Source organism: Larus michahellis, chromosome 11, assembly GCF_964199755.1.
Source record: "Larus michahellis chromosome 11, bLarMic1.1, whole genome shotgun sequence".
NCBI classification, from domain to species: Eukaryota; Metazoa; Chordata; class Aves; order Charadriiformes; family Laridae; genus Larus; species Larus michahellis.
The window spans coordinates 4069445-4085936 of NC_133906.1; the positions used below are offsets into that span (position 1 = coordinate 4069445).

Genomic DNA, 16492 nt, shown 5'->3' on the forward strand with positions numbered 1-16492 from the left:
AAAAAAAATAATCACAATTTCATCTCAATTCGACTCTTCAGGAGAACTTAGGTTATTAAATATTTACTTTTTCATCCTTTCAAGGCCCTGGTATTATTATATCTATTTCACGAGCAGAAACTCATTTATTGCAAATATAATTTGAGTAATTCAAAACTGAAACTATCCAGACATTGCAGCCTTGGAAAAGTATTATTTGCACCAACAGTTTATACACTGACCATCGTTTTTGAGAGCTACCATGCCAATGCCTGCCTTCGAAAGCCTCCAGAAGACGACAGGAAACGCTAGCTGCTTGTTGGCTTTCGCAGTAATACGAGGCTGATTATGTCAGCAAGTACACACACAAAAATAAACACGCAAGCACTTTTTTTAGGTGCACTATGTTACATTTCTTGGTGATTTTGAAAGTGTTTTGAACCCTACTGAAGCAATAAGTATATAGTATCAAAGAGGAGAGAGCTCATTAGTCTCTTCATAAATCTTATTAATGAAATAAAGGGCTCTCCTTCTATTTTTGTCAAATTCCTTAGTAATGTTTCACTTTCAAGTCCTTTCCAGTCCTATTTCTGTGATGCCACGAGAACATAAACACATGCATACTTAAAATATCAAGTTAGCTGCTTAATGGTATTTCAAGTAAACATACAGAAGTACACATTGTATGATTTTCATTAAACAAAATTCACTTATGGAATGTGGAAACCCACACTCATCTTTCAACCCAAGGAAATATATTAAAATTCTTCTTATACGATTAGAGTTCTACAGAGAAATAAAATGATACCAATTGTCACATTCCAGATGCCTTCCCCTCTGCTTGTCTAGCAATCTCCCCTAGAAAATTACTGAAAAGTTGTTTTTATTTTGAAATAGCAAAGGATTTCAATATTGAATGTTTTCATGAGCTCTGGTGGTTTATTACCTGTCGTATACCTTTAAATATTGTGTCACACCAAAACCAGCTACTACTTTTTTTCAAATCTTCTTGCTCAATTGACTGCAAATTCAAAGAGCAAACATTCTTCTCCAACTTACAGTAAGTGAACTGTAGAACAAGATACAAAAGGTTTGCAACAGGTAGCAAGTCAGCATCCATGACTTGGGTAAGAATTTCACAAAAATACTTGAACCCAGACAGAAATCCACAAGCTTGGCAGGAATTCTAAGATTCTAAGGAACTTAGAATCAGGCAACAATAAAACATGTGAAGAGGCTCGTGTTTAAAATCTAACTCGTGCTTCGTATCTTAGTTGGCTCTTCCTCAAAGTAGAACCAATCCTGTTCTCAAGCGCCAACAGAACGAATCCTCTTCTTGATACTGCAGAACTCATCGATGGTACTGACGTCAAGATTAGGAATGGGATACGTGACCATGAGCAACTAGTTATGTGATTTCTCTTTCATTGGTAAGAAGTAGGTGGAAAAGAACACACCTTTTGAAAACTGAGTAAATATTGATACCCTAATTGAGTAAATGAGTAAATATTAATATCCTAATTGGTTTAAAAATGTGTCACACAAAACAACAAAAATCTCACATTAATTTTTACCTTATTATTTTCAAGCAATACGTTATGTCAAATCTAATAAAAAGGATATCCAACAGAAAGGTCATTTAGAAACTGAAGAGTTCTTGAAATCACGGGCTCACATCTTCCCCGGTATTTAAGGTTTGTAACACTAGAATAAACAAAAGAGTGAGATTTTATAACACATTTTCCTCTTTTTGAGAAGTGCAGTGCAAAAGCTCAGAGTAGCAGTGCATTATACTACAAATGTACTTCTGTAATGCGTCTTAGGATTTTCCATTTATGAGACAGAAAATACTATTAAAGGCATGTCATGTCTTTTTCCTGAACATGGGACTCAAACATTTTTGTAATGTTGTAACAAATACATTAATTTTTTTAAAAAAATCCACCATCTATCATAATGAAATAGATTATCTGAAGCTTACCCCTACTTATATCTTTCTCACTCACTTTTCAACACAATATCTGGCCACTTCTGTAGTATTTATCTACCCAATTCTTCACAAGATAAAACCAAATTGCTATAAATTCCCCAAGAAAATTTCCGTAGGAGAAATGGGGCACAGAAAAACTAAGGGCCAATTCACAGAGCTACTGATATACTCAATTCCCAGTGAAACTCTACCTTGCAGTTCTTGTACTCATCCCGATTTTTCCTCTTCCCTACACCAAACACTTAACTAGAGTCAAGACAGTTGGATAGGGATGATCCTGCATTTCCCTAACTGCAACCCCTCTCAGACACAGGCATTTAGGAAGCATACTCTGATTAACGAACCAATGCATAAATTATGATATAGGATAACACTAGACCTATTATCAATCCTTGGGGACCATCACGTAAAACAACTTACTATTTCTGACAGCAAACTCTTACAGGTAGCCTTTCAGTGAAATCGTGCTGCCAACACCAGGCGATGACGACTTGCTCTACGACCTTCCCTAGGTTAAGCATGAGACACGGAGCCGGGACCCTCTACAGGTCCTTCTGTACCGCGTGTAGGTCAGTGCAAGGACACCTGCAGATGGAATCTGTTGCGCTCACCTACCAGATTTATTAGGAGTTGAAGAGGTGGCAGTAGCCTTCACATGAAAGGGGTAAACTGATGCCAGGAAAGCGGAAGAACGTAACTTTTCTCAAAGGAGGAGTAAGTTAAGAGTCGCTGGTTTCGTAGCCCGCCGTTTCCTCACTTTCTTAGGGGAATGTCATGTAAGCCAGTAACAACAATCTCACTCAAGCATCAATGTCCGATATTTACTGGTTCCACTGCAAACTTCAGCCAGTGGGTCCAAGAAGAAATTAACACCTTCAAAGTAGCTCGAATATATTTATCACTGAATTATATACTGACTACTAGTAACTTTTTCTAGTACTCCTTTGAGGATCTAAGTAGGGCTGATCAGCCTATAACAAGTGTTTTCCTCCTGACCGCCTTTTTTCAAGGCAAGTATTGAGCCCTGCCCTTCTGGGACAGCCACCGTCACCCCTTAACTGCTCAGAAGCCCCCGTCCTCCAGACAGGGCGATAATGCCGTGTAAGAGATTCACGGCCGCATTTCTGATAGTGGATTCATCTGGAGAAATAAAACTCAGGCCATCGAAGCCTTTTGAAACACAGCCCGTTCAAATGAAAAGGCAGCACGACTTCCTGGCTCTGGAGGGTTTCAATTTTGGGAATATAGAACTTGAAGAAGATACGTTAAACGCCTTAAAATCAGCACTGATTATTGCTTTTACATATTCACAGGCTAAGGAATGTACTACACCACATAAACTAAATCTCTTTTTCAGGAAGTTATAAACTCAAGAACGCAGTTTAAAGCATCTAACTGTTTAGCATTATTTGCTCAGGAAAAGGCAAATAACAATGCAATTACCAAAGCAGCATTCCTCAATTTAGATTCACAAACAAACATTGATTTACTTTATAAAAATCTCTATGAAGAGCTACAGAGGTTCAGATTGCCTTAAAGAAATAGCCCATTCTAGCAAGTCCATAATTCACAGTTTATCCCTACTATGGGGAGTTCTGGAGATGTTTATAGTTGCACTAAATCCTTAACAAGTACATACCACACAAAGCAATAAAAATGAATTTGGACTACCCAGATTTGACATCAATATCAAAATCATAAAAAGGCTATTTTGCAAAAGAGCAAAATCTTTGTCCTTCAGTAGCCAGATGTACGACATTTAAAGAAAAACAAGAAGTCATGGTGACAGCTTGAAGAGAAAATTAAAACTGTGTAAGGAAGGCTCTTCATCCAACATTCAGGGTACTGTTGTACACATCTCTTCTTTCAGTTCATGGTTGTATTTGGATGCTGAAAGATGGAGTAATAATAAAAAAAGCTACAAAGTACTCGCAAGTGAACAGAGGCTGAAAAATTTCAATTATAATCGCAGCAATTCCCACTTCTGTTTCTGCCTTATCAATATCAGGCAAGATGACAGACACATAAAATGCAATATTTTAAGAAACATCTACAAAACATTGTAAGTATCTGAGAAAATTTGTAAAGATCTAGAGAGGAATCTCATAATACAAAAAGCAGTTTTCCACTATGTAAGGAAGAGAAGCCAAGGAATGAAAGAGGAGAAAAATTTACAGCTCTCAGAGAAATTATGGCAAGACAGCCCTTAAATCCAAGCGCTAGTGTCCTTGCCTCTTCATCTCTCAAGTGGCTTATTGATTTAAAATATGAACTAAATGAAACAGAGTCAAAGGAACCAATCATAAAGTTCCACATGAGTCACGGAAAATAAGAGCTCCATCAAAAGCTACGCCAATGCTGAAGTCACCAAAACACCTACGGTAGGTGAGCACTGAACACATTTTAAAGGCAAGTACAAAAAAAAAAAAGTGGAAATAAAAAGTGGCAGAGTATTCCCAATTTTGGTAACAATACCGGTATCAAAATACCAAACTACACACACAAAACCAAAGAGCACCGGTAACACTGATCCATGCTGAAAAGCTACGAAAATTTTAAAAATTCAAATGAAACAGCAGTAAGAATCCAGTAGACTTTCAAATATTTGCTTTTAGTTTGCCTTTAGTAAGAAGACAAGAATAAAACCTCAGCCTCTAATAGCTGCACCAAAGAAGCTTCCCAACCTCCGAACCCCCCAGCTTGCTACGGGACTTTGTCACGACGCCTGCGTAGTAAAGCAGCTCCAGCAGCACACCAAACATCTCTCCCCTTAAGGCACTGACTTCAAAGTATTATTTTAAAAGGCTTTGTATTTTTAACCTAAAATCTAGAAAGGGAAGGTAAATAATGATTATATACTTTAATTTACAGTTCTCTGGGAAAAGGCTTGTCATATCATCCACAGAATAATCAAAATTCTTTGCACATTCCACATCACAGTATTTGGTCAGGGAAAGAATCAAGGCAAAAGATATATCCACTTCCAGCCTCTTACATCCATTTCATTACTTTTCTGTTTGTATTCTATTGTCCTTAATTTCCCGCCCTGTCCTCAGCTTGTGATTTGGGGAAAGACCTCTTCAGACACACTGCTCTTAAAAGTTCTGCGTGGTTCACAGCAAAGGACAACCTTTTGTACAAGATGCAGCAGTTCTTAGGGCGATATCGGATGGGAAATGATACCGCTCAGGCATAGGAGTGGAACGTCCAGCTTAGAAGAGAAAAACAGGCGGTGCAATTAAAATAATTAAATTTTAGAGGAGGAGACGGAATCAGGGATGTAAGGTAGGAGAGCAAAAGCCAAGCGTAGTCAGCACTGAAAAGGGAGTGCTGAAGAGCGAGTATATACCGTACGAAGAGAGAAAATCCATTTGGTCACACGGATGGTGGTACCTTCTCTACTTACAACGTATGCCAAAGTGCTCAAATATTGCTTACAGACCATTTGTAAGCGCCCAAAGAATTCATCCATCCTCTTTCCAGGAGGCCTTGAACTCCTTCTCTGAAGTGTAATGGGAGGTGTGTGTCACAATAAAGCTGGGGAAAGCCAGGAATGCTGTACTACCTGCACACGCACAGGTCGCTGTACCTCGCCTGCACAGGAGATCTGGTAATATGGCAAAGAAGCAGTTGCAAGAGATAAGTTGCTACTGGCCAGGAGAGATGAGAACCGCTGCAAATCAGCAACTTTGGGTGTGCCGGTGTCTTTGTTTACGAACCATGTAAATTTAGAATGATCTTGGTCTCAACTTAAGAATATTACAAATACACTTGCATTATAAAATCATTAAGATTAAAAAAAAAAATAATCATACATTTTAAACAAAACTTAGGTTGCTTAAGGTATCTGCTAACCAATTTCCATTAAAGTGCAAGAAAAATGGGCATCCAAATCCCCTAAAAAGACTTGGAAAATCTCTTCCTTATGTGGTACTTAAATTTCAGTAATAACAAAGATGACGATTTGTTGGCAAGAAAGCTCTGTAATATTTTAATTATTCCTTGTGGATTATCGTCATTTACAACGAAAGCTCTCTGTGGCTGAATGACAGTGATTGGATATATACTTTTCATTAGAGCTGGACAAAAGTGAGTAGTTACAAAAAATGCACATTCTGCCATGAATAAAGGGCCAAGTTTTAGTTTGCTATGATTCATGGAGTTGTATCAGCATGAGTGTTCAGAAGATCCAGACTTTTTATATGTATGTATTACTTAAATATTGTCACATGGAATATCTCTGTATGTATGTATATGTGCATCCACCATAGCGAAATCATTACAGCATTTAAAAAAAAAAAAAAAGGCAAAAAAACATCCAACAGCAATGTTTGGGTTTGCATCTTTCATTTATGTGTCGGTTGTTTTATCATGATCAAAAATACTACATATTTGGGCAAATATTTTGTAAATCTAACTCAGAATAAATCACTTCCACATGAATTGGATACTAACTGAAAGGAACCAGAAGAGGATCACAAAGAATAAGTGAAGAAAAGGAAAGGTGCTTGCAGCCACAATAAACACAAGACGCTTTCGGCCAAATGCCCAGGACGGGCTCAGGGAGCAGATGGGACTAAAACTGCTCCAGTTGAAATATTTCCTTGCCTCTTACCTTTACAGGGAAGGAACAAAGCAGGTAGGTAGCTGCTGCTCAAAGAGGTGACAAAGGTCCTTGAACCTACCCGGCTCTTGCTAGGATGCTGAACGCAGCTGAGAAGACTGAAGATGCCTTGCATATTAGAAAAATTTCATTGGAGGTTAGGTATCTTTTCAGTTGGCCTTTCCCCTTCCACACTTACACCCTGTAAGGTGACAGTCAAAGCAAGCAAAGACAGTGGGTGCTAAAAGAACCATCCTATAAAATTTCTGGTAAGACTGTGATGAAAATACAGCCATTAATGGATATTCCGACTACATAAAACTCCATCCCTTCAGAAACGGTTTAACAGGAATTCAGTAAAAGGCACATTCATTAACTTCCAATGAAAAGGTGATAAAAGGTCTAGGATGTGATGTGACAGCAGTACTTTAAACTCCAGTCAGAAGGGCTAAAGAACACCTACTACATTGACAAATCTCAAAATATTTCCGTACTTCAAAGAATATCTTTTTCATAGAGCCTTTAATCCATGAACTGAGCAGTGGCTACTGCAGCTACTAGTAGCTATGACAAGTATTTCAAATTGTTTTCTGTTAAGGAAAGAACTCGCTGAGTTTGATCACCTATCCCCCATCGCAAAGCTGCTACTAATGAATTCAAAAGAACTGGTTAAAGCTACATATGTGAAAGCGAACTACTGAAAACACAGAGATCTGGGAAAAGACAGCTCAATAGAAAAGGAAAAATGTCATTTATACATCTAAACATTGAGCTCACATCAGGCTTCAGGAAACTAGAAACTCCATGTGTCAAAGAAGTTAAGTCTCCAATAGCAGAACAAAAAAAATAATTAACATGTCCTGGTAGACTACAACTTGTTTGACTACCATAAACTCAATTGCTATGTTTACTCCTCACACCAATTATAAAATGCTTCCTGCACACATCCTTCACTGGATTCTTAACGGCAAAGCAGAAGGAAATAACCTGACCTTGGCTTTTGATCATCCCACAGTGCTAATGGCAGATTACAAGAAGGTACTTTCTCCAACACCTCCTGATTCGAAAGACTGATTTGCCTGCCATTAGCCAGGCAACAATACCTTTTCAAGCACAACTCCTCTATTTCACATAATGCTCAGCAGTAACAAAACAGAAACTATACACTTTCAAACGTTTTGTGCAGTTACTATACGAGAATTCCACCACTTTAACAAGAGAGTGCACACTAAAACTTCCCCGGCATTTCCTTTTAACCTCACGTTAAGGAATAACACGTGACAAATTTCACCTACTTAAAGGAAAAAATGGATCTGTAGGGTAAGACAGAACAGTAGACTAGTGGCCTTATAAAATAACAGTGTGGTTAAAAATATTGACTACATAAACAAGAGAAAAAGGTGAACGGTCTCACAGCCATGTACCCTGCCCACCGCTGCTACCAACGTGCTAAGGTTATTCTCGGTTACAGAGCACCAGAAATGCCACCAGACCAGATTGCCCCATCTGACCTGAGTTTTTGGGTTATCTATCGGTATGTTACCGTTTCCCACCCCAGTTTTCCAACTGGCATGCTATCACTGGGGAGAAGCTAGTTTATTCTAATTGACAAACATGAATGTGTTTATCCAGTGGTTTCACAGCTAAGTCCTAAAGCTACTGGCTTAATTGTCCATTTCAGGCTGCACCATCCATTCTGCAAAATGAAATTGATCTTCAATCTAATCAATGAACACTTCACAAAGATGCTGCATGTTTTTAGAAAAATACAGTAAGCCATGAGGAACAAGAAAATAAAAATATAAAGTGTGTAATCTAAAAAGCAGCACTGATTTTTGCTTTTTACATACCTGGCTTTCTTTTAAAGTCTTCCACGTAACATTAAAACCCTAACTATATTTTTTTCTTAATCTACAGCGCTTGTGCAAATACAGCTCTATCCAAACTAAACACACGTAGTAATTATCACACAACTTAAGTGATAAACTGTTATTTCCTCAATTGGCAAAGGCAACAGAGATTTCCTCTCAACAGCAGCAACAAGTAGAAAAAGAGAAGCAAGCTGATGCATCTGGTCTCCAAACACGTCCTCTTCCCCGCTTTTTCCAGAGTTGTTCAAGTTCCACCGTAGTTTGAAAGGACAAAATGAAGCCCAGCCGTCTAGTACCAAGACATGGACTGCTTCCAGAAACCATACAAGAAGCATCCATCAATATTTTTCCACTCATCAACCTCCATTTACCTGTCTTCAAAGCACACTCCAGACAAATATCAAGGTTTGACGGGTACTACTCTTATCCTATGGCAAGATACAACACTCAGTTTCTAGTTTCGAGCAAGCAAAGCATTTCTGCCTTGTCTTCCGCAGAAAACTTAAGTCATATTACAAAATGACCTTGTCTTAATTGCTACTATTTCTCAAGGTTGGTAGTCATGGCAGCAAAAGACGAGCCACGTTTAATACTGTCCAAAGAGGTCACGGCTAACCTGGCAACATCGGCAGAGACGTTTCTCTAGTAAAAGTCAAAGTCTACTGCAAGTATTTACAGGTCTTATAAGTCAGATTTAGAAGACGTGAAGTAAATGACAGGATGCAGCATCTTCCTCGCCGTAGAATAAAGAAGTAAGGTACTGCTTTCTCTTTCTCCAGGCACACAAGGAATTCGTTGTCTCCTGGGGACTCCCAGATTTTTTTAGTGGATATTCACAATTTTTCAGAGGGACCATTTTGTTTTGCTTCAAGAGCAAAACGGATTTTAGATGAAACTCTTTTTGAGTCAGGAGAAACTATCAAATCTCATGAAGGACATAAGTAATAAAAAGACAAAATCCTAGTAGTTTTGCTGGCACCCAAGGAAAGCGGCTGCAGCAGAGGCATGAGAAAAAGGTAGCTGCTCCAGAGTAATTTTCTAGGATTATTCTTAAGAGAAAGTATTGCAATGCTCATCTGCCAGAATAACACGCCATCTTGTTCTGCCAAACACCAGAGATGAGAAGACAGCTCATAATAATGCCCCTTGTCTCCTTCAGTATGAGGCCTTAAAATCCTCCTCTGTGAATCTGTATTTTTTAAGAGAGCAAATTTTTCCAGATCTTGCCAAAAAGCAATCCAAAGGAGCCTCCCCAAACCAAAGCGAGATTAGTTTAACTTGGTCCGTTCCCCACTGTAAATTTTCACGAAGCTTTCCAGGCAATTGCGCTGACACCTGAGGGTGGCAGGAATGGGAAGCGGGGAAGGGCAGGGACTGCTTACACCAGGCTGCCACTGAGCAAGAGTCTGTGAAATCTCAGCTCCGGTCTCCCACAAGCCCTTTCCAGAGGTGATGCAGGCACCACAGAGGACGTATCTAGCTGCAAGTATTTATTTAGGGGCCTGCAGCACCTTCAGAATACAATATACGGGTGCTTCTGAAAACGCTTATCCCTTACTTCAGATGTTTAAAATTTACAGAAGACATTTTTCTAGCAAAGAGCAAACTTAATGATAAAATAAAACTCAGATTTTATGCAAACACTGAAGTGAAAACAAAATACATTGGAACCAAAGTAAACACTCACATTTTGGTCATAAATGTTTCCAGAACATGGTTGTCATCTGTTATTCCTAAGACTTCTGACATTCGGGCATACACCTGGAAATAAACATTTGAACAGTAACATATTATAGACAATTACAAGCACCAACATTTTCATTTTGTATAAAACCTTCCCTATTTTGATTTTCCATGAGAAAAGTACAGGCACAAATGCCTGTCCACCCAACCCAGCTGAAGCACTTGTAAGCAACAGCTCATACACTCTGCGACGTTGTTTTGTGAATTTGGGGCTGATAGGCTTTTACTTGCCCTTGCATCCATTTCTTCCTGCAAAGGAGACGTAACCCAGTAAGCTCACTTTGTTGTGCACAGAACAACGCAGTCCCTATTCAAAAAAACCTGTTCCGTTATAAAAAATGGCAAAGGCATGGAGAAAACATTCTTCACTTGGTGTCTGTCCCCAGTAGGATGTGATTCAACACTGTCTTTAGCTTGCATTTGCAAGTTCTTGCACTGCCAGTCATAAAATCTGGTAAATTAGGTACCCTTCAGACATTCACGTTTGTGTTCTCGAAGGGAGGACCAAGGCCTTGGCAGCAACTAAGTTTAGTTGTATACTTTTCCCCTTTATTTCAGATCCAAGACATACATTAGAGGGAGCTTTCCCAGCACCCTGCCTAGCAGCTCAAACCGCTGTTACGATGCGGTAACAAACGCACAGGATACAGCCACTAGATTTTTTTTTTTTCCTTACTGTGCAATCTTCATCAAGTTTTCTGGTAATTTTAGTAATTTAACATTTAGTTTGGATAAAAAACATTTAGTTGGGTTAAGTCAACTTGAGAATCGGAAGGGAGACGTATTGCAAAATTTCTTTACAATCCTCTGCCAACTCGCTTTACGCTGAGCTCAACTCTGCTATTTGCTTACGACTGGGCTAAACGCAGATCTCCCAGTCAGCACGTTTCATTTCAGACATTTTAACCTTTAGCGACGCTAAAATAAGTATTAGGGGTTAGATGTAAGTCTTCCATATGATGTGATCAAGTCAAGCGTCACCGAGGTCTGAGATGAGAGCAGCAGGCAGAGCACACGCCGCCCCGTTACCCAGCGGTGAAAGCCTGGTGCCATCTAGCTGTCAATTTTGCTCGCCGACATCCCATATTCCACGCAAATACCAACCAACTTTAGATAACTCAATACTTCTGTTACTCTGCCTCAACTTGCTCCTACCAACTTCCCTTCTGCTAGTGATCTAATCCCACGACTTTGCTTAAAAACCAAACCAGCAGTATTCTACCTCTGCGGAGGTCAGTAATAATAATATAAATAATACGATAAAAATTGTATTTTCATGTCCCAAAGACTTTAGTTTTAAACCCAAGCACAACAAAGGCACAAGGAAATAAACTGGCAGCTCTAACCAGAAATTCCACCAAGATCAAGGATAACTTAACAAGTTAAGCTAACTTATCCTTTTATAATTGTATGAATGTAATTTATCGTGACAAAATCATAGACTGCTTTAGGTCAGAAGGGACCTTAAACATCATCTAGTTCCAAATCAGTAGTGAAAGGACAATCAAAACATGAAAAAAGCCATCTGTAATACACAATACGACCCTTCAAACGTTGCAAAATATTTTCATGCTGTAAGCGTGAAGTTATCATGTAATTAAACGTAGCAGCAATAATATATTCAAATATAAAAAGAATATCTTCTGATTTAAAACAACAAAAAAAATCACCTTGCTAAATAGCGCGCTGCTGAAACGCTACAGCAGGTGAAATTTTAGCAAAGTTTAAGAATGTCTGTATTTGAGGAAAAGAGAAAAAGAGACAGCGAGGAACACAAGCATGTCAGGAAAATCCCATCTCTGGGCAGAGCTCTCCCTTCCGCCCCGGGAAAGCAGCGGGAGCAGCGCCGGCAGCAGCGCTGGGCTCTGTTGTCAAACTGGGCCCTCCCCACATCAGAGTTTAACAAATAAAATACTAAACCAGCAGTCAGTGTTGACAAAGAGCAGTGCTTTAATCCACAATTATCCTTGTAACTCTTACTACTCCTTTTATCATCCATTAGCTTTGATTCCCATTATCCCATCAAGAACTGTGTCAACGCTTTTGTCCCTGGGGATTTCCCACAACTACCAGGATCTGACAGCCAAGCTTGAGTGCTAAGCAGGATCATTACCTCTTAAATCCACTTATCTGATCCACTGAATAGTAAATTGAAAAGCTCATTAACAGCAACAATCTGATTTGTTTTCACATGTGACAGGGTCATTTCAAGTCAGCGTGAATACAGCGCTTGTAATAAAAACTACCGCCCCTTCCCCAACGTGACAAATTGTACGCCGAAATAAATGTGATATTTTAAACACCACCTTCAAGATCATTTTCCAAACCGACATGCGCTCTTGGCATGTAAAAATAGAAAAGCAAACAACCCCCAACCGCAACAATGAAACGCCCTTAGACTTTTAAGCGCTATAAAAAATTAATGATAAAGCATTTTGGGCGTATAATAATAAAACACACTTCCACAACAAAGCCCGTGCTACATATTCAAAAGGCAGAGAAAAGGGCTGTTGAAAGGGGCGCTGAAAGGCGTGTGGAAGCGCTCCCACATCCAGCCGGGCTCCGGGGGGCCTCGGGACCTCCTCCCTCTGAGACTTCCAACAAGGGAAAAACCCGGCTTAGGCTTTAGTTCCCTCCAGACGTTTCAAGGAAGGAGCCGCAGGATAATCAACTTTTAGTAGGAAATAACCACTTCAAGACTCCTGGAAAACCTTTACACCATCATTCCCTAATCCTTACTACTGCAGGATTTCGAAGTTCCAAACCAAATCCTGCACCGACAACACGATCATCACCAAAGATGTAAGCTTCTTAATAAAATATCCCACCACCACCATCTCATTCTTACAACAGTTATGAATATCAGTGAAAGAAAAAAAAAAAATCGTCAGAAGCGCTAACGTCAGGGTACAATGTTGGATTCGCTCCTCGGGTCCAAGCGCAGAGGCGAGGTCCCCAAAGCAAGCTTGGGCTGGTACCACCACCGCAACCAATAACCCCCGGCACTGCTACCTTCAAAGGTGACAGCAATGGCCACGGCAGTGAAGAGGAAGAAGAGACCAGCAAAACACCTCCAATAATAATCAATAACAATTGCAAACATATTAAAGTAAGCGTGAAGGCAAGGGATCCAAGCCTCCTTTTTCCCCCTCCCCTGTTTGTCCCATTAAAGCCACCTCAGTGGGAGGAAGACAGCAGGTCGACAAGCTCCAGTACCAGGGAATATTTTACGATCTAGCAGATTTTTCAGTGGTTCAAATCACATAGCCGAATACTTCCCAACTACCTGCACTGTACCTGCTGCATTTCAGAAGGATGAGAAAATAAAATTGTGAAAGCAATGTTTTATAAGGCAAAGCACTTCTATGTAAATACAGTTCAAGAAAACGAAGAAATAATTCACTAGTCACAGTACAACTTTATTTCCCCATCTTCTCTACTCTTTGACCCCAGATATGTTTAACTTTGCTTTGTCTATTGAGGTCTTCTCTTTTTGGTACTACCATTATAACTCTGAAGAAGCTAATTATGTCAATTCTTAAATGTGAAGCAGATTACAGAACTGGGAAGCTCAGAATATGAGTTCCTAAAGGTTGTATGGCTATATAATGACAGTCACAGAAATTCAATAACAGCACTGTATGGAATGTACTCAAACGCACCCCATGAAACAAATTAAAACAGAGCAATGAATCTCTCACACTGTGCAAATAAGAAAACACAAGAAAATGTTGGTTTCTATATGTTTCATAAGGGCTATTATAATGAATTAAGATTTTGGATAATGAATCTTCAGAAAATTACAGTAAAGTTATTACCCGTAGGCACAGCATAAATGCGTAAGATATTATAACTTCCTTGAAGCTCTCCAGGCCTCGCTGCAGAGAACTATCACTGCAACATTAAAGTATTTTGTCAGGAACATTGAGGGCAAAACCAGCCCTTAACCATATTCACCCCAGGCTGCAGGAAGCGGAGTGTGGGGAGCATCCATGGCCGGGCAAGGAGAACACCTCCGTCCCTGGGAATCCACACGATGCTGGCCGACCACGGCACGTTTCTGAAGCCGCCGTCCCACCCTTCTGACGAATACCCCTGCACATCACCCAGTACAACTCCACACTTGCTTGGCATCCAGTGCCATGACACATTTAGTAATTTCCACTGCTTTTTAAATCCAAATCAGGTATTTTGAATTTTTGGCACTTAAAAGCTCCATTACAACACAGCAGACATCTAGCTTCCAAATCAGTGTAGCAGGGTGCCAGATCATCATCTTTACCTCCTGACCAAACTAAGGGTTAAAAAGCTTTGGCTTTTCTGTCCTCTACAGAACAGAGGAAAACCTCGGTCACCTCCACTCCTGACCAGCTGTCTTAAAAAGATCACAAAACATCTTAACTCTGAGTCTGAACCAAGAGAATGGGCTAATCTGATGTTTTATAATTAGCTTCCTAATGAAAAAAAAAATCCAAAACAGGCCATAAGAGTTTGCCTCAGTTAGTTCCCGACAGCACCTCCGAAGATGAAGTTGGGCTTTGGGCTACGTAAAAAGTAGGCGACGCTCCCGTTCACTGCTACACGTGTTTGTAAGCAACCAGAGGAACTGCACTGATTACAGACATTATATACTGTCTACTGTCTTACCTATAAACCTAGCTTAATTAAAATACTGCACAAAGTTATCCTCAATTTTAAGAGACCTAGTAAAAAATAACATTTAAAAATTAGGGTCTTGTTATTACAACTATGCGTTATGTTGTAGGGGAACGGGTAAATCTGCCGCGTGGCTCAGTCGTTGTTACAGCCGTTATTTCCTCCCTGGTCTGTTGAAATTCTCTGTCATCACCAGTTCAGGCAGTCAGAGGTATTAACAGTTCCCGCAAAGGCTGTTTTCCAGGCTCTCTTCCCCAGTCCCTGCCCAAATTCACCGGGCTCTGGGAAGTGGGAGCGATTAACTCCCTGCCTCCTGCTCCAGAAAGTAAGATGCCAGCAACAAACCTTCCCTTAAACGGAAACTGATCTCTATTTCAACGACTTCTCTCTGCTTTTATTTACTTATTTATTTATTTCTCCTTTTCTTAACTCCCGTTTTCTGAAACATCTTGAAAGAAAGATTTACAATTCTGGTGAACTTACTATGGGAGACCTACTATGAACTAACTGTGGTTATTACCGGTGCGGCATGAGAGGCATTCTTCCGAAGAAGAAAAAAAAAAAAAAGAAAGAAAATTGGTTATCTACTAGCTTTTCAGTTAGCCAATTGTTAAAAAGGCGCTTAGCTCTACAATTCTTGTTTAGACTTTCATTTTTGTAAAGCACCGTTAGAGATTTTTAATTCCACTGTCTCTTTTGTTCTCCTCCAGGGCTTAAAGTACAGTGAAAACTGAAAAATACTATTAACAGCTATTACTTTTTGAACATCATCTGGAAGATTTTTAGTTTTTGAAGCACAGTTCTGTGCTGCGCTCTCCATCAGAGCTATGCACTGCACTGCAGAGATTCAAGTCATAGGTGCCGTCAGGTATTTGTTTAACAAGACGCCAAAATGCTGTTTTAAAATCCTCTAATGACGGAAACGAACCCAATACTGTACAGATCACAAGAGTAGATCTGTGCCAGTCAGAAGATTCCAAAAGATAAATATTATAGGTACTTCAGTAGCAGTAATCAAGACCTTTACTTGCCCCTGTAACTATTAGAAGTGTCCAGCTTAATTTTATTCAGTCGCTTGATTCTATCTAGACGAGTGGCCCACTCAGCACGCTCACGTGCAATAAACCTCAATCCTAACGCATCGACGTTAGTTTGGCACTTAAAAACAAGTAATAAAAACCATAGCTACTTATTGTAGTTCTAAAATTTCTCTATCAAAAACTATTGTGTTGTAGTGACTAACACAGCTGCAGGTGCTCCCCGCCTCAGGGTCAAGCCTTAAGCATACGGCTTTTAGCGCTATTACCTATTTTGAAAAGGTTTTTTGCACCAGGGCTGTACGCGAGAGTGCTTTTGCACATTTATCCCACGGCATAAGGAGAGGTGTTACAGCCACCCCAGCTAATACTAGCAATTTGAACAACCCTCTTTGGCAAGCCAGAAATAAGATAATTGTTCAACATAGGCTGGCTCTTCTGAAATACTGGAAGCATTGCCTGTAATTATAGACATCTGTCATTGCTAGCCACTCAGTAGTAACCCTGACATCAATATACAACTATAACACTAAACTGCCTGCAGGCACAGCAATGGGAGCCAGAGACGAGAGGCGGGCAATCATCTGCCTCATCCAAACTATCTGTCAAAGGT

General features: G+C 39.8%; 1 protein-coding gene across 1 annotated transcript in view; it reads right to left on the minus strand.

The window, feature by feature from the left end:
• Positions 1 to 16492, minus strand: part of RANBP17 (RAN binding protein 17) — a 159782-nt gene that overhangs the window by 67445 nt on the left and 75845 nt on the right. The window contains exons 15-16 of the mRNA XM_074603816.1: positions 10131 to 10204; positions 1603 to 1683 (exon numbers count right to left, since the gene is read on the minus strand). Coding sequence (XP_074459917.1) covers positions 1603 to 1683; positions 10131 to 10204 — 155 coding nt within the window. The remainder of the gene's footprint in view (positions 1 to 1602; positions 1684 to 10130; positions 10205 to 16492) is intronic.